Source organism: Elgaria multicarinata, chromosome 11, assembly GCF_023053635.1.
Source record: "Elgaria multicarinata webbii isolate HBS135686 ecotype San Diego chromosome 11, rElgMul1.1.pri, whole genome shotgun sequence".
In the NCBI taxonomy this organism is placed as follows: domain Eukaryota; kingdom Metazoa; phylum Chordata; class Lepidosauria; order Squamata; family Anguidae; genus Elgaria; species Elgaria multicarinata.
Genome location: NC_086181.1, coordinates 42,680,050 through 42,697,903, shown reverse-complemented (window position 1 = coordinate 42,697,903; position 17,854 = coordinate 42,680,050). Strand labels below are relative to the sequence as shown.

At 43.9% G+C, this 17,854-nt stretch overlaps 2 gene segments (V, D, J or C); both read right to left on the bottom strand.

The window, feature by feature from the left end:
* Positions 1-3,085: 3,085 nt before the first annotated feature.
* Positions 3,086-3,609, bottom strand: LOC134405976 (immunoglobulin heavy variable 4-38-2-like). The segment is given in 2 exon segments: positions 3,086-3,453; positions 3,543-3,609. Coding segments are annotated over 2 exon segments (414 nt in total).
* A 1,406-nt stretch (positions 3,610-5,015) lies between these two features.
* Positions 5,016-5,539, bottom strand: LOC134405975 (immunoglobulin heavy variable 4-38-2-like). The segment is given in 2 exon segments: positions 5,016-5,383; positions 5,473-5,539. Coding segments are annotated over 2 exon segments (414 nt in total).
* Between the last annotated feature and the right edge of the window lie 12,315 nt (positions 5,540-17,854).

Here is a 17,854-nt window from a genome sequence, read left to right as displayed (position 1 = left end):
AGGGATGGATGAGAAATTTGTTTCAGGTTGCTTTTGATTGAGTTTTACCTGTTTTGCACCTTCTGGATCAAAAAACAATCACCAAAGCAAAGTGCTGCTGAAGTCTGTCCATTTCAGAACTTGTATTTTGATTCATTGACCAAAAACCACAAAAAGAAAAAGTGTCTAGCAGCGGGTGGAATCTCCGCCCTGGCAGACTTAAAATACTACAAAAGATGAATTTATTTATTTATTTATTTATTTATTTATTTATTTATTTATTTATTTTATTACATTTATATACTGCCCCACAGCTGAAGCTCTCTGGGCAGTTTACAACAATTAAAAATGGTAAACATTAAAAGTATGCAAAATTTAAAACCATCAAAAACATAAAAAAAACAGTATAAAAACAACAGTATCCATTTAAAAACAAAAATTCTGGGGTCCATTAAAAACAAACTTAATGTTGTTAAATGCTGTTAAAAAACCTGGGAGAAGAGAAAAGTCTTGACCTGGTGCTGAAAAGATAACAATGTTGGCACCAGGCGAGGAGATCATTCCACAGTCGGGGGGAGGGGGGCAACCACCGAAAAGGCCCTCTCCCTTGTTGCCATCCTCTGAGCTTCCCTCGGAGTAGGCACTCGGAGGAGGACCTTAGATGTTGAGCGCAGTGTATGGGTAGGTTCATGTCGGGAGAGGTGTTCCATCAGGTATTGCGGTCCCAAGCCATGTAGGGCTTTATAGGTTAAAACCAGCACCTTGCCATGTAGGGCTTTATAGACTAAAACCAGCACAATGCACTACCTGCATTGATAGGATTTAATTCTAATTTTCCCATTTTGAGGAACAATGAGGTAGGCATAGATGTCTTTCCTCGTTCTTTGTATCTCTAGCAATTTGTTAATGATATATATATATATATATATATATATATATATAGAGAGAGAGAGAGAGAGAGAGAGAGAGAGAGAGAGGGACATATTTTTTCTTTCTTTGACAACAAAATTCTGCAAATTTCACTGTGAAGCTCATTCAATACTACAAAAGATGAATACCTGCATTGATAGGATTTAATTCTAATTTTCCCATTTTGAGGAACAATGAGGTAGGCATAGATATCTTTCCTCGTTCTTTGTATCTCCAGTAATTTGTTAATTATATATATATATATATATATATATATATATATATATATATATATATATGGGACATATTTTTCTTTCTTTGACAACAAAATTCTGCAAATTACACTGTGAAGCTCATTCCAACTGGAGTCTATATCAGTCCTTACTTCCCTTGTGTTGACGCTCCATCAACTGACATGTGGAGATATTTTTTTTTTGAAGTGCCACTGCAAATCTGGCATACATTCATGTCACCTCACACCTATGATCATTCAGGGTTATGGATGTGGCAGAGGAGGCCACCACAATGAAAAAAAAATGGTTGCAGAAATGAGGAGACAATTCTGCAACATCTGTTTCTAAAAGGGTAGGGGGAAATAAATCTCCCTGATTCCCCCCCCCTTTGAGAAACATCTTCTGAAATGTATTGTCTCAGCTTAGGTGACATTCCTAAGGGCTCAGCACCTTCCCTAGGCTCTCCCAGACCTAAAATATCTGAGGGGCAGACCTTGTTTGCAGCGTCAAATGTAGGGTTGGCAACTTCACTCTTTGACAACGTACTTTAAGGCTCACAGAAAACCCCCTCGATGTATTTAAAGCATTTAACTTCATAGGCACAACTTTTTTTAAAAAAATTGGTGTAATTGTAAAGCTATTTGCCAATCTTCATTGTGCCTAAACCCAAAATAAAAGATGAGACACTTGCATTGGTTTAGCTCATGTCCCACATTGATTTAAACCTCAGCATAAAAAGAAGACTTGCAATAAATCCCATGCCTGCGATGCTATCATAACACAGGAGCCACCATGCAGCTACCTAACATAAAAGGCAGGAGCCACACTACTGTTTTATAGCAGCATTGAAGTGCAAAGACAACTGCTGGGGCCCATTGACACATACCATATACCGCTTTCATACCGCTATATTCTGCTCGGTGTGGTTCCTGCCTTTTATATACTGCTTTCATACCACTTTCATAGTTCAATATCCTGCTTCGTGTAGCAGGCTGCACTGAATAGGAAGGATGTGTTTCCTTCTTCCTCTTCATCTGACCATACCTCTTCAGAAACTGAGGGAGGCCCTTCCTTAGTCAAAACTGTCCAGAAGATTTGTCTAGATTTGTGAGCAAGTTTAGACCCAAAGACTTTCCTTTCCCCATCTTGTTTGCCCAACCTCCCTGAGAAACCACCCATGATAATCACCACCTCAGCCACACAGTGTTGCAGATGGCCTGGCAATGTATATCTGTGAATGTCCACCTCATGCTGATGATGTGAGCAACTAATGCTCGCCATTATCCAGTCACTATTGGCCAATCTTCTCCCAATGTGAACAGTGGAGAGTGGCACAAATGAAATCAATTACCTCTCCCCCTGGCCAATCTGATTGCCCATGCATTTCCTCTCTATCTGAGGGTCGGATGCAACACTGCACCTGCTCAAACCTATTCAGGTTTGGGCAGCAGGAATGGAATTCTATGGTGATCATGACAGAAAAAATATATTCAGAGGTGACTGTTTCCCTCTGTTGGCGAGAATGAGAAATTAACATTATTATTATTATTATTATTATTATTATTATTATTATTATTATTATTATTTATATAGCACCATCAATGTACATGGTGCTGTACAGAGTAAAACAGTAAAACAGTAAATAGCAAGACCCTGGCGCTTAGGCTTACATTCTAATTAAATCATGGTAAAACAATAAGGAGGGGAAGAGAATGCAAACAGGCACAGGGTACGGTAAACAGGCACAGGGTAGGGTAAAACTAACAGTATAAAGTCCAAACTTCTCAAAGTGATCCTCTCAACAAAATAAATAAATAGTGATGTTTTAGGAAGGAAGGAAGGAAGGAAGGAAGATGAAATGGAGACTATCAAGGCTGTGGTTGTTTTGTATATTATTGAAAGAGAAATTAACTTTTGGGGAATTAAAAATAGACTTCTGCCTGTTAAACTATATTCAAGTTCCACTACCAGAAAAGACTCTCCCCTTTTTGTATGGCCTCTCCCTTTAGTTCTTTCGCTGTGCCTCTCGCACAGTAGTATTGGGCAGAGTCTGCAGCAGTGAGGGAGGACACCTGCAGGTAGAACTCATTCTTGCTGTTGTCTTTGGAGATCAAAATTCTGCTTTTGAGTGAGGCGGTGTAATGAATTGGGCTTCCAGCATAATGTATAGCTGCCAGCCATTCTAGGCCTTTGCCAGGAGGTTGCCGGATCCAGCTCCAATAGTAGCCGCTAGAGATGGAGTATCCAGTGACGGTGCAGGTCAGCTTGATGGACTCTCCTGGCCTTGCTGTCCCTGGGCCAGACTCCACCAGTGTGACTTGGGAAAGGACACCTAGGAGATGAGAAAGACTCCATTACACTTAAGCCACCTATTAGCAAGAGGAGAACAATTATTTATGGTCTTCTCCCATTGAAACTCACATGAAGGGGCGATGAAAATCAGCATCAAGGTGAAATAGTACATCATGTTTGTTAGTAACTGACCAGGTGTCCAGTCACAAAGGAATTGCTGGTTCTAGATATGAGGGACAAATGAAGATTCAAAGGTGATGGCATTTAATCAGGACAGGCTTGGGCAGATGATTTGCATTAGGTATTCATCTCTCCTCCCACCCAACCAGCCCTTCTCTGGATAAAGCAATAAAGGCGCTGGCAAGATGAAACTTCAGCTAACAGGAGGGACTACTGGAAGGGTTTGGCATTTTGAGTACTATTCTTCTTTGCTTTGCCTTTTACCTGCATTGAAGAAGGGCAACGGAGCTCTCCTGGGTCAGAGTGATTTGAAACATGAAGAGGTATAAAGCTAAGAAATGAGATTAAAGTGCTGAATTCAGGTGATCAAAATTGGTTTAGATAAGCTGTACTGCTCCTATACGCTGTTATAGGGCAAAGTGTGCTTCCCCCCACCCCTGCAAAAAGACAGTCCAGGCATTCTGCATGAGGCAGTCATTTGAATGACTCCATGCATAGCTGTCCTTCATAAACATGGGGCTCATCTACACCATGCAGGATATTTCATTATGAAAGCGCTATATAAAATGCAGGAGCCACACTACTGCTTTGTAGTGGTATTGAAGTGCACTGCTGGATCTACACTATTGCTTCCTAGTGGTACTGAAGTGCACTGACAACTGTTGGAGCCCATGACACATCTACTCCAAGCAGGATATAACACTATGAAAGTGGTATATAAGTGGTATATGGCATGTCACAATGGGCCCCAACAGTTGTCAGTGCACTTCAATACCACTATAAAGCAGTAGTGTGGCTCCTGCATTTTATATAGCAAGTTTAGTCCAAAAGACTTTCCTTTCCCCATCTTGTGTCCCAACCCCCCTGAGAAACCACCCATGATCACCACCTCAGCCACACAGTGTTGCAGATGGCCTGGCAATGTATATCTGTGAATGTCCTCCTCATGCTGATGATGTGAGCAACTAATGCTCCCCATTATCCAGTCACTATTGGCCAATCTTCTTCCAACAAGAACAGTGTAGAGTGGCACAAATGAAATCAATTACCTCTCCCCCAGGCCAATCTGATTGCCCATGCATTTCCTCTCTATCTGAGGGTCAGATGCAACACTGCACCTGCTCAAACCTATTCAGGTTTGGGCAGCAGGAATGGAATTCTATGGTGATCATGATAGGAAAAATATATATTCAGAGGTGACTGTTTCCCTCTGTTGGCAAGAATGAGAAATTAACTTCTCAAAGTGATCCTCTCAACAAAATAAATAAATGGTGATGTTTTAGGAAGGAAGGAAGGAAGGAAGGAAGGAAGATGAAATGGAGACTATCAAGGCTGTGGTTGTTTTGTATATTATTGAAAGAGAAATTAACGTTTGGGGAATTAAAAATAGACTTCTGCCTGTTAAAATGTATTCAAGTTCCACTACCAGAAAAGTCTCTCCCCTTTTTGTATGGCCTCTCCCTTTAGTTCTTTCGCTGTGCCTCTCGCACAGTAGTATCGGGCAGAGTCTGCAGCAGTGAGGGAGGACACCTGCAGGTAGAACTCATTCTTGCTGTTGTCTTTGGAGATCAAAATTCTGCTTTTGAGTGAGGCGGCGTAATAAATGGGGCTTCCAGAATAATGTATAGCTGCCAGCCATTCTAGGCCTTTGCCAGGAGGTTGCCGGATCCAGCTCCAATAGTAGCCGCTAGAGATGGAGTATCCAGTGACGGTGCAGGTCAGCTTGATGGACTCTCCTGGCCTTGCTGTCCCTGGGCCAGACTCCACCAGTGTGACTTGGGAAAGGACACCTAGGAGATGAGAAAGACTCCATTACACTTAAGCCACCTATTAGCAAGAGGAGAACAATTATTTATGGTCTTCTCCCATTGAAACTCACATGAAGGGGCGATGAAAATCAGCATCAAGGTGAAATAGTACATCATGTTTGTTAGTAACTGACCAGGTGTCCAGTCACAAAGGAATTGCTGGTTCTAGATATGAGGGACAAATGAAGCTTCAAAGGTGATGGCATTTAATCAGGACAGGCTTGGGCAGATGATTTGCATTAGGTATTCATCTCTCCTCCCACCCAACCAGCCCTTCTCTGGATAAAGCAATAAAGGCGCTGGCAAGATGAAACTTCAGCTAACAGGAGGGACTACTGGAAGGGTTTGGCATTTTGAGTACTATTCTTCTTTGCTTTGCCTTTTACCTGCATTGAGGAAGGGCAACTGAGCTCTCCAGGGTCAGAGTGATTTGAAACATGAAGAGGTATAATGCTAAGAAATGAGATTAAAGTGCTGAATTCAGGTGATCAAAATTGGTTTAGATATACTGTACTGCTCCTGTAAGCTGTTATAGGGCAAAGTGTGCTCCCCCCCCAAAAGACAGTCAAGGCATTCTGCATGAGGCAGTCATCTGAATGACTCCATGCATAGCTGTCCTTCATAAACATGGTGCTCATCTACACCATGCAGGATGTTTCACTATGAAAGCGCTATATAAAATGCAGGAGCCACACTACTGCTTTGTAGTGGTATTGAAGTGCACTGACAACCGTTGGGGCCCATGACACATCTACTCCAAGCAGGATATAACACTGCGAAAATGGTATGAAAGTGGTATATGGCATGTGTCAATGGGCCCCAACAGTTGTCAGTGCACTTCAATACCACTATAAAGCACTGGTGTGGCTTCTGCCTCTTATATACCACTTTCATAGTGGAAATACCTGCTTGGTGTAGATAAGCCCTTGCACAGAGAGGAAGAGAAAGAAGGAGACTTCAAGTAAAGCAAAAATCAGACTTTTTAATAAAACCTCAATGATCCAGGAAAAATCAGAGAAAAGTGCAAGACTCCAATGATATTTGAAATACAGGAAAATGCATGCACTTATGAAAGCCCTGCTGGATCAGAGCAATGGTCCTTGTAGGCCACTTGTAGGAGTTCCAGAGCCCCAGAGCAGACACTGAGAAGGCCCTCTCCCGTGTTCCCACCAGGCACGCCTGTGATGGTGGTGGGACTGAGAGAAGGGCCTCCCCTGACAATCTCAGAGAATAGACAGGCTCATAACGGAGAACATGGTCTTTCATATAACCTGCACCTGCTTTCTAGTTCATAACTAGCACTTTGAATTATGCTCGGAAACAGACTGGAAGTTGTGTGCTTCCTGTAGCCAGCCGTGATCAACAATCTAGCTTCAGCTCTTTGAACCAGCTGAAGTTTCTGAACACTCTTCAAAGGCAGCCCCACGTAGAGTGCATTACAGCAATCCAAATGGGATGTAACTAAGGCATGTGTCACCATGGCCAGATCAGACATCTCTAGGAATGGGCCAGCTGGTGCACTAGCTTTAACTGTGCAAAGGCACTCCTGGCCACTGCTGAAACCTGGGCATTCAGGCTCAGAGCTGAATCCAGGAGTACACCAAAACTACGGATCTGTGTCTTCAGTGGGAGTGTAATCTGATCCAGTACAAGCTGAATCCCTATCCCCTGATCTGCCTTTTGATTGATCAGGAGCACCTTTGAGTTGTCTAGATTAAGCTTCAATGTGTTTGCCCTCATCCAGTCCATTACTGCCAACAGACACTGGATTAGCACCGATATAGCTTCCTTGGAATTGGGTGCAAAGGAGAAGTAGAGTTGAGTGTCATCAGTGTACTGGTGGCACCACACCACAAAACTCTGGACAACTACTCCCGACAGTTTCATGTAGATGTTAAATAGCATGGGGGACAAAACGGAAACCTGATGAACTCTGCAGGCCAATGGCCAAAGAGTCGAACAGAAGTCTCCCTGCACCACCATCTGGGTCCATCCCTCCAAGAAGGAATGGAGCTAATATAAAACAGTGCCTCCAAGTCCCATCCCAGCGAGGCAGCCTAGAAGGATATCATGGGCCTTAGCTAGACCAGCGTTTATCCTGGGATTGTCCCGGTGCGTCCAGATAACGCACAGGGGGCCCCAGGATCAGGGAGGAATCATCCCTCCCTGGCCCAGGGATACAGCCCTACACTTTGGGCCTGCTTTTTCCATGTGGACCGCAGAAGGTGTGGCCCATTGCTGCAGCTTGACCGGGCTCTGCGCGATTACTCACGCAGAGCCGGGAGCCGCACATGGGGCACAGTGCTTCTCAGGAGCACTGCGCCCATCAGGGATAGGGTGTGTGTGGGGGAGTGGGGTAATAACATTTTTTTTAAAAAAAAAGCCTTACCTTTGAGCACGAGCATTTGTGCGCTCCATCGTCTTTAAAAAAGAAAAGAAAAAGCGGGCATGACACCTCTCTTCCAGAGGTCACTACGCCTTACGTGTAAACGAGGGTGAGATCTCCCATTAATCACAACATGAGATCTCCTTCTCCCGCCATGATTATCTGGTAGGTCTAGCTAAGGCCATGGTTGATGGCATCGAAAGACACTGAAAGGCCCAGCAGAACCAACAGGAACACACTCCCTCAGTCCAATTCCCGTGAATGTCATCTATCAAGGCGACCAAAGCTGTTTCTGTTTCACAGCCAGGTCTGAAGCCAGATTAAAATGGATCTAGATAATCCATCTCATTCAGGAGTCCCTAGAGTTGGGAGACCACCACACACTCCAATACCTTGCCCAGAAATGGAATACTGGAGACCGGCTAGTAATTGTCTAATACATTGGGGTTCAAGGAGAGTTTTTTCAACATAGGTTGCACTACTGCCTCCTTCAAGCAGAGTGGAAGCCTGCCTTGGTGGAGGGAGGCATTAACCACTCCATTTACCCATTCAGCCAGTCCCCCTCTGGCTGCTTTTATGAGCCAGGAAGGGCAAGGATCTAGTATACATGTCATGGTTCTTACCTCTCCAAGGATCCTGTCCACATCCTCAGGTTGTACAAATTGGAAATTATTCAGTAACACTGGACAAGAAGGGGCAAAGTTACATCTAGCGGGTCTATATCAACTACAGTGTCCAGGACAGAGTGGATCTGAGCAATTTTTGTCTTATCGAAGTGTTCCTTTCAACAAAATAAATAAAAAATTAGGTACTGATGGAAGGAAGGAAGGAAGGAAGGAAAGAAAAGAAAAGAAAGAAAGAAAGAAAGAAAGAAAGAAAGAAAGAAAGAAAGAAAGAAAGAAAGAAAGAAAATAGAGATTATATAGAGGCTGGTTGTTTTTGTATGTTATTGAATGATAAATTCACTCTTGGGGAGATAAAAATGGCCTTCCTCCCTGTTAAAATGTATTCAAGTAGTGCTATCAGAAAAGCATTTCCCCTTTTTTGTATGGCCTCTTCCTTTAGTTCTCCTGCTGTGCCTCTCGCACAGTAGTATTGGGCAGAGTCTGCAGTAGTGAGGGAAGACATCTGAAGGTAGAACTCATTCTTGCTGTTGTCTTTGGAGATAGAAACTCTGCTTTTGAGTGAGGAAGAGTAATAAATGGGGCTTCCACCATAATATATAGTTGCCAACCATTCTAGGCCTTTGCCAGGAGGCTGCTGAATCCAGCTCCATTCATAGCCACTAGAGATGGTGTATCCAGCGACAATGCAGGTCAGCTTGATGGACTCTCCTGGCCTTGCACTTCCAGGGCCAGACTCCACAAGTGTGACTTAGGAAAGGACACCTAGGAGATGAGAAAGACTCCATTACACTTAAGCCACCCATTAGCAAATGGAGAGCAATTATTTCTGGCCTTCTCCCATTGAAACTCACCTGAAGGGGTGATGAAAATCAGCAGCCAGGTAAAATAGTACATCATGTTTGTTAGTAACTGACCAGGTGCCCAGTCAGAAAGAAACTGTTGATTCTAGAGATGAGGGACTAATAAAGCCTCAAAGGTGATGGAATTTAAACAGGAACATCTTGGGCACATGTTTTGCATTTGGTATTCAACTTCCATCCCACCCAACCAATCCTTCTCTGGCTAAAGCAATAAAGGTGCTGTCAGGATGAAACTTCAGCTAACACGATGTACTGCTGCAAGGCCCTGGCATTGTCTGGGTGCTTTTCACCTATGCTGTTTCTTTTTGGCTTAGAGTGGTGTGAAACATCAAGAGGTATAAGGCTAAGAAGTGAGGTTAGAGCTGAATTCATGTGATCAAGTTCCATTCAGACTGGCCACCTGCAATTGGTAAACCTCTTATACTCTCCTGCAATTGTGAGCTGTCATAGGGCTTAATGCCCTATTTATTTATTTATTTATTTATTTATTTATTACATTTATATACCGCCCCATAGCCGAAGCTCTCTGGGCGGTTTACAAAAGTTTAAAACAGTAAACATTAAAAATATATAAAAAATTAAACCATCAAAACCAACAGTATAAAAACAAAAGTATCCATTTAAACAACTGTTCTGGGGTCCGTTAAAAACAAACTTAGCATTGTTAAATGCTATTAAATGCCTGGGAGAAGAGAAAAGTCTTGACCTGGCACCTGAAAGGGAGGTGGGGAGATCATTCCATAATTGGGGGGCCGCCACTGAAAAGGCCCTCTCCCTTGTTGCCATCCTCCGAGCATCCCTCGGAGTAGGCACTCAGAGGAGGGCCTTAGATGTTGAACACAGTGTACGGTGTTCATGTCAGGAGAGGCAATTGTGAGCTGTCTTAGGGCTCAATGCCCTATTTATAAATGGCCTATTTATAAATAAATAAATGTGCTTGTTTTAAGACAGTCCAGGCTTTCTGCTTGAGTCAGCCATTTTAATATCTTCCACCACGTGGAAGCAAATTTTGTTAAGGGCCACCATTTTGTTAAGGGCTTCAATGAATATCCCTCTGTCCTATGACTAGCACAGTAATACGCAGCAGTGTCCTCAGGGGTACGTTTGGCTGAAAGTGGTTACAGTCTTAACCGTGAATGAGAATGCTTTTCACACATAATTGTCAGTATTGGGAAGGACAGTAAGTGTGTTAAGGAAAACAGGGTCAAAATCCTCCCTTCCCACAGACATTCAGGGCTCATCTACACCAAGTAGGATATTCCACTATGAAAGCGGTATGAAAGCGGTATATAAATGGCAGGAGCCACACTACTGCTTTATAGCAGTATTGCAGTGCACTGCAGGATCTACACTAGTGCTTTATCATGGCACTGACAATTGTTGGGGCCCATGACACATCTACACCAAGCAGGATATAACACTATGATAGTGGTATATGGTATGTGTCAATGGCCCCCAACAGTTCTCAGTGCACTTCAATACCGCTATAAAGCAGTAGTGTGGCTCCTGCCTTTTATATACCGCTTTCACAGTGGAATATCCTGCTTGGTGTAGATGAGCCCCAAGGCTTCAACAGGACAACCTGCAGAGGAAATTTCATACTGCTTTCATAATACGCAGCAGTGTCCTCAGGGGACTTCATCAGAAAAACAATGTCATTATCGCCGTGAAGAGCTATGCTGTGGGAGAGTGGGTTGGCAGACTTTAAATAGTCCTCCCCTACTGTTTTTAATTACAATGATAATGCAATTACAATGAAATTGTTTTTCTGATGAAGTTTTGTGAGAAACGAAACACCCTGCCTTCTCTCTCTCTCTCTCTCTCTTCCTCTCTCTCTCTTCCTTTCCTCCCTCCACTTCTTGCCATTGACATATATAGCGGACGAATCAGCATTGGGACCTGGGGTGAGCAAAGGAGAGTTTTTGTCTCACTTCAGATTCACTTCCCTTCACTGTGTCTCTTGCACAATAATACATCCCGGTGTCCTCAGCTTTCAGGCCGTTCATTTGCAAATACAGCTGGTTCTTTGAATTGTCCCTGGAAATGGTGAATCGTCCCTTCACTTTATCCGAGTAGTGAATGTCGGATGAGGTGGTTGGGTGCATATAAGCAACCCATTCCAGGCCCTTTCCTGGAGCTTGTCTCACCCAGCTCATATAGTAGCCAGTGAACCCAGAGATTTGGCAGGAGAGCCGGAGGGACTATCCAGGCTTTTTCACATCTCCTCCAGACTCCACCAGCTGGATCTGTGATAGGGCGCCTGAAACAAAAAGACAACATATATAAATAAGATCTGCTGCATTTTGATCCCTGGAAATGATCATTCCTCAGTTTCTGAAAGCAGAAAAATACCTGTGAAGACTGCTAAGGAGAGAATAAATTGAAACCAAAACATCCTTTCCCCTCCTTTGCGTTGAGGGTGGTTGAAAATAAATTGTCACAGGCACAATGGGGATGTGTCTCTGAGAGTGATTGTGGCAGGAGAGAGGGTGGGTCTGATTTAAACCGGACGCAGCCCCTGCATTTACATACCACTCTGGATAAAAGGGTTCGTGGCAACCTCCATCTCTTTGCTTATATACAGTGGATGTGGTTTGGGAGATGGCCAGCCATATTCACCATTTCTGCAGGGAGGAATGGGATGCTGCAGAGGCTTTCAGTGACCAGCCACGAGTCAAGGCGTTCTGCTGAATGCTTTATTGCTTTAGTGTTTTATTGCCAATTACCCAGCCATAAATCTCTGGCCAAGAATGCAGGAGGGAACTGCTGCGTTTTAAGAAGAACACAGTCCTTTAAGTAAAGTACAATAGTTCTAGCCAGAGACAAGTTCTGAAGTGCAAGCCTACCGATCCGGGTCGAAGAACCAAACAGAGGGTGCTGGTGTCAAGGAGCCAAGAGCAAGCGAAGGTCAGGTCCAGTCCGATATCAAGAGCCAAGTCAGTCATCCAAAATGCCAGGGATAAACGTCAAGCAGAGTCAATCAAGCCAGTCCAGGTCAGGAAACCAAAGTCACAGTCAAACGGTAAGGCGTCGGGCACAGTAGCAACCGGAGGAACGAAAGGTGTTTGCTACACCAGACCAGCGGTCAGGTTCTCCCTTTTCAAACCCTGCCAGCATGACCCCACCCAGATCCCAGCTGTGCCTCATTCCTCCACCTTTTGACCCAACCCCCTCCTACAGTTCAGCGTCTTTTCCCTGCCTGTTCTGCAGGCGCATACTTCGCCTCACCACCTGCATTTGTTCTGCCCTTCTCCTTCGTCTCCTTTCGCGGGGGCTGGGTGGTCGAACCACCTCCGTCTCTGACTCAGCCTCAGGAGCGACAGGCAGAGGAAGCAACTGACTGGCCCGTGGCTCCTCCACGGGACCTGCATTCTCTTCCATGGAATGACTCCCTACCAACTGTGCACTGGTCTCTGGTCCGGCTGTGGGGGAGGAAACACCCTCTACTTCTTGTAAGTTTGCCTCCTCCTCATCTGAGGAGGCTTCCTCGGGTGCAACTCTAACAGGCCACCAGTGAGGGAGGAAGCAGCAGCCAGGCCCCTCTCCATCGTGCCTGGGTCCAACTCCAGCTGAGAGCCCCCTCCCTCCTGCTCCCAACTGTCAACTAACTGCTGAACTTTGCAACTAAGATCGTAGTGCCTTAAATTGTATACTTTTAATGTTTACTATTTTTAAATGTTGTAAACCGCCCAGAGAGCTTCGGCTGTGGGGCGGTATATAAATGTAATTAAATAAATAAATAAATAAATAAATTTGCTTTCCTTTTCCCCCTCCTCCTCCTCCCTCCCAATCCTCTTTCCTTTTGTGTCATGTCTTTTAGATTGTAAGCCTGTGGGCAGGGGCTGTCAAGAAATACTTTTGTAAGCCTCCGTGAGAGCCTTTTTTGGCTGAATGGCGGCATAAAAATGCTTAAATAAAAATAAATAAATAAATAAATAATCAGTGATGAGTTCTGTTAGACAAAAACATGTGAGACAAGAAGACTTACTTACATTTGGGAAAATGCAGTACAAATAAAAATGCAGCAGTTCATAAGGGGAAGAAATTCTTGTGGAATCTCCTTTCTTGGAAGCTTACAAGCCGCAAAAGAAGTTTCACTTCTAATTATCCCACTGTGATAGACTATGTACTGCCTCTGCTCTTGTAATTTGTAGTAAATGTTGAATTATATGAAACAGGAACATTTTTCTTTTCTTTTCTGGTCAAAGTGATATAATTGAGTATAGTGGTATATAGGATGAAGCTACGACATCCTTGTAGAGCACAGCCTTTACAGTAGCCAACCAGCTGTTGCCCAGGGACACGCAAGAAGGCCATGAGTGCAACAGCATCCTACTGCCCATGTTCCCCAGCAACTAGTGTATATAGGCCACTGCCTTAGATACTGGAATTAGCACATAGCCATCAGGACTAGAAGCCATTGAAAGCCTTCTCCTCCAGGAATTTTTCCAATTACCTTTTAAAGGATCCAAATTGGTGGCCATCACTACATCTTGTGCTAGTGAATTCCATAGTATAACTATGTGCTGTGTGAACAAGAACTTCTTTTTATCTGTCCTGAACCTCCTACCAATTTGCTTCATGGGATGATCCCAGGTTCTAGTATTATGGGAGAGGGAGAAGTGTTGACGTTTATGTGTGTGTGGTGTTTGTGAGTGTGGCATTTCACGACAAAATTCAAATGCACCAAGGAGACCTATTCCTTTGTAACCATGTGGTATGTAACATGGGAGACCCTCCCAATCCCAAATGTTAGGGTGACCAGTGACAAGAAAGAGGATAGTCGGTGGGAATGGGTAGGCCCTTGCTATCTCCCCAGGAAAATCTTTCTTACTTTCATTGTTTGAGTAATGAAATAAGATGCTCAATTCAGATGGTGGAACGAAGATCATAGAATAGTAGGGTTGGAAGGGGCCTCTAAGGCCATCTAGTCCAACCCCCTGCTCAGTGCAGGAATCTACCTTAAAGCATCCCTGACAGATGGTTGTCCAGCTGCCTCTTGAAGGTGGGAGAGCCCACAACATAATTTTATTTATTTATTTATTTATTTATTTATTTATTTATTTATTTATTATGTTTATATACTGCCCCACAGCCGAAACTCTCTGGGCAGTTTACAACAGTTAAAAATGGTAAACATTAAAAAGTATACAAAATATAAAAACCATCAAAAACATAAAAACAACAGTGTAAAAACAACAGTATCCATTTAAAAACAACAATTCTGGAGTCCATTAAAAACAAACTTAACGTTGTTAAATGCTGTTAAAATGCCTGGGAGAAGAGAAAAGTCTTGACCTGGTGCCAAAAAGATAACAATGTTGGTGCCAGGTGAGCCTCATTGGGGAGATCATTCCACAGCCAGGGGGCCACCATCGAGAAGGCCCTCTCCCTTGTTGCCATTTTCCGAGCTTCCCTCGGAGTAGGCACTCGGAGGAGGACCTTAGATGTTGAGCATAGCGTTCGGGTAGGATCATGTCGGGAGAGGCGTTCCATCAGGTATTGCGGTCCCAAGCCATGTAGGGCTTTATAGGTTAAAACCAGCACATAAGCCATGTTGCCATCCATTCTCCCCATCCAGATGACTTGGAACCATTGTCTCTGATTCTCACATGTACATCTTACAGTATATGAACACTTAGGAAAACAAGTGTTCAAATTTATTGTATAGATGGTCCTGCAGTTCATCTCTAAAAACTCACTGATTTCCATCTCATCATTCATTATTTCTTTCATTTACTCAACCAGTCTCAGCAACATTGAGCAGGGGATTGGACTTGATGGCCTTGTGGGCCCCTTCCAGCTCTGCTATTCTATTCTATGTTTCTATGAGCTTCCTGTTTACTTTCTGGATAGACGAAAAATAGAGCAGGTTTCTAGCCAGGATACATTCTGCATTTGCTGAAATAGAGAAGTGTTAACTTCATATCTCATTGCTTTCCAAGGTTGGGTTTAGGCTGCTTGTTGGCTGAGCTAGCATCATGAGGGATTTGGGATGGATTTGAGAAAACTAAAACCAAGAGATCACTTTCTCATGTTGTGTACAAGGGGGCTTGAACAGAAAATGGTCACAGACACATCGCGTCATGTCCCTGGAAGTTTCTGGGGCCGGAAAGGTGTATGATTAATTTAAACAGGAAGCTTACTTTATATTCACCCTCAGCTCAGGATGAAAGAGCAGCAGTAGCTACATGGGTCAAACATTTGCTGAGAAATGGTGAGTAATAGGTGATCATACTCATGGGGAGGAACAAGTTGGCAAGCTAGGGTTCAGAGACATATTTCTGGTTAACTCAACTAGTTACAATTGTATTGAAAGCAGGATTTGGGGCTCAACAGAGTTCTGTATTAAGGTCTTTCTGACACTACAAATGACATTGGTTTTCATGCGCCTTTAACTCACATAGCTTAACCCCTTCTGAGAATAATTCTGCATTAGAGATACATGGTTCTCCAGACACTCACACTCTTTAAATCCATCCTTCTTGCATTGAGTGGGCAGGTAAGAAGGGGGATTGTAAGTACTTTTGGCTGAATGTGGTCAAAGTCCTATTTGAGTGAATGTGAACTCTGATCACAAAATCCGTGCTCGTCCCCTCCTACCCCTGGGATTCCCAAAGTGTGATTTGGATGAATAGGGACTCAGCCCTAACTAGACCAGATTTTCAGGCTAGTGTAGAAATGGCCAAAGTTAACACTTACGGGAAGGACCTGTTCAGACAACATGCTAAGCCATGGTTAGGCAGCAATCCCTTTTGAAGCAAATGGTTAGTGAGCATGTTAAACCATTTTTATGTAGCCACCATAGGAATGGATCACACAACACGCTAAGGCCTTTGCTAGACCTACCTGAAAGTTCGGTTGGGAGGAGGGGCAAGCACGTGCTGCAGCTAGTGCAGGCTGTCGCCCCAGTCTATACGTCAGATGCGACGGGCTAAAGGAAAGCCCCATCGCGTCTGCCATTTTTTATTTTTAAAGGGCCAGGTGCGCAGGAGTGCAGGAGCGCCAAAGGTAAGAGTTTTTTTTTTAAAAAAAAGGTTTTCCTGCTCCCCCTGGCTGCGATCCATTACCCTGGGGCAAGGAAGGGTTGACACCTGCCTAAACCCGGGATCCACTGTGCATCACCTGGACGCACAGGGGTGATCCTGGGTATCAGCCCGGGCTAACCCCTCGTCTAGCAAAGCCCTATGTCATGGTTCACTCGACAGGCTAAGAAATACTGTTTACCTCAAAATGCTTAACCACCATGGTTTATAGCATGCCATCTGAACAGGCTCTAAGTGTGTTCAGCTCAACATGGTCAAAATTGCCCTACAGACATTCACACTCAAATTGTGTCCCCTCCATAAATACCCTTTGAGAACGCCTTAATAAGTCTAGGGTAATATCAATAAAAACTTTAAGTCTGTAGTACAGGCATATTAGCCCCCCTCCCTCTCTCCCTGTCTTTCCCCTCTAACTTCCAGCCATCGACATATATAGCTGATGAATCAGCCTTGGCAGCCTGGGTGAGCAAAAGAGAGTTTCTGTCTTGCTTCAGATTCACTTCCCCTCACTGTGTCTCTTGCACAATAATACATCCCTGTGTCCTCAGCTTTCAGGCCGTTCATTTGCAAATACAGCTGGCTCTTTGAATTGTCCCTGGAAATGGTGAATCGCCCTTTCACTTTATCTGAGTAGTAAATGTCGGATGAGCTGGTTGGGTGCATACGGGCAACCCATTCCAGGCCCTTTCCAGGAGCTTGTCTCACCCAGCTCATCCAGTAGCCGGTGAACCCGGACTCCTGACATGTTAGGCGGAGGGACTCGCCAGGCCTTTTTATGTCGCCTCCAGATTCTACCAGCTGGATCTGTGATTGGGCACCTGAAATAAAAAGATAAAATATTTTTATTTATTTATTTATTTATTACATTTTTATACCGCCCAATAGCTGAAGCTCTCTGGGCGGTTCACAAAAATAGAGACACCTGCTGCATTTTGACCCCTAATATGTATCATTCCTCCTTTTCATAAAGCTGGAAAATACCTTTGAAGGCCACTAAGAAGAGAATAAATTGAAGCCCAAACATCCTTTCCCCTCTTTTGCCTTGAGGGTGGTTGAAATTGGTGACAGGTACCACAGGGATGCGTCTCTGGGACTCTGGCAGGGAGAAGGCAGGAGAGATTTAAACAGGAAGCTGCCCCTGTATTTACATATCACTGTAGATAAAAAAAGGCCTGTGGCCACCTCTGTCTCTTTGGTTATGAGCCATGGACATGGTTTGGGAGATGGCAAGCCATTGTCTACTATTTTGTGGGGGATGAATAGGGCAGCAATTATAGGTTCAAATGCAGAGATCTGAGAAACAAAACCCCATGAGACAGGTAGTCTTACTTGTCCTTGCACAAGTGATGTAGAAATAAAAATGTAGTAGTTTAGCAGTGGAAGAAATTCTGAGTGGAATCTTACAACAAAATGGTTGATAGATACCAACAAGAGAGCATTTAGTTCTCATCATTCTATGTTGAGCATTAGCGGTGTGTGGAGCGAGTGTGCTGTGAAATTCAGATCTGAGCTCCAATGGTCATGCTGTCTGCTCT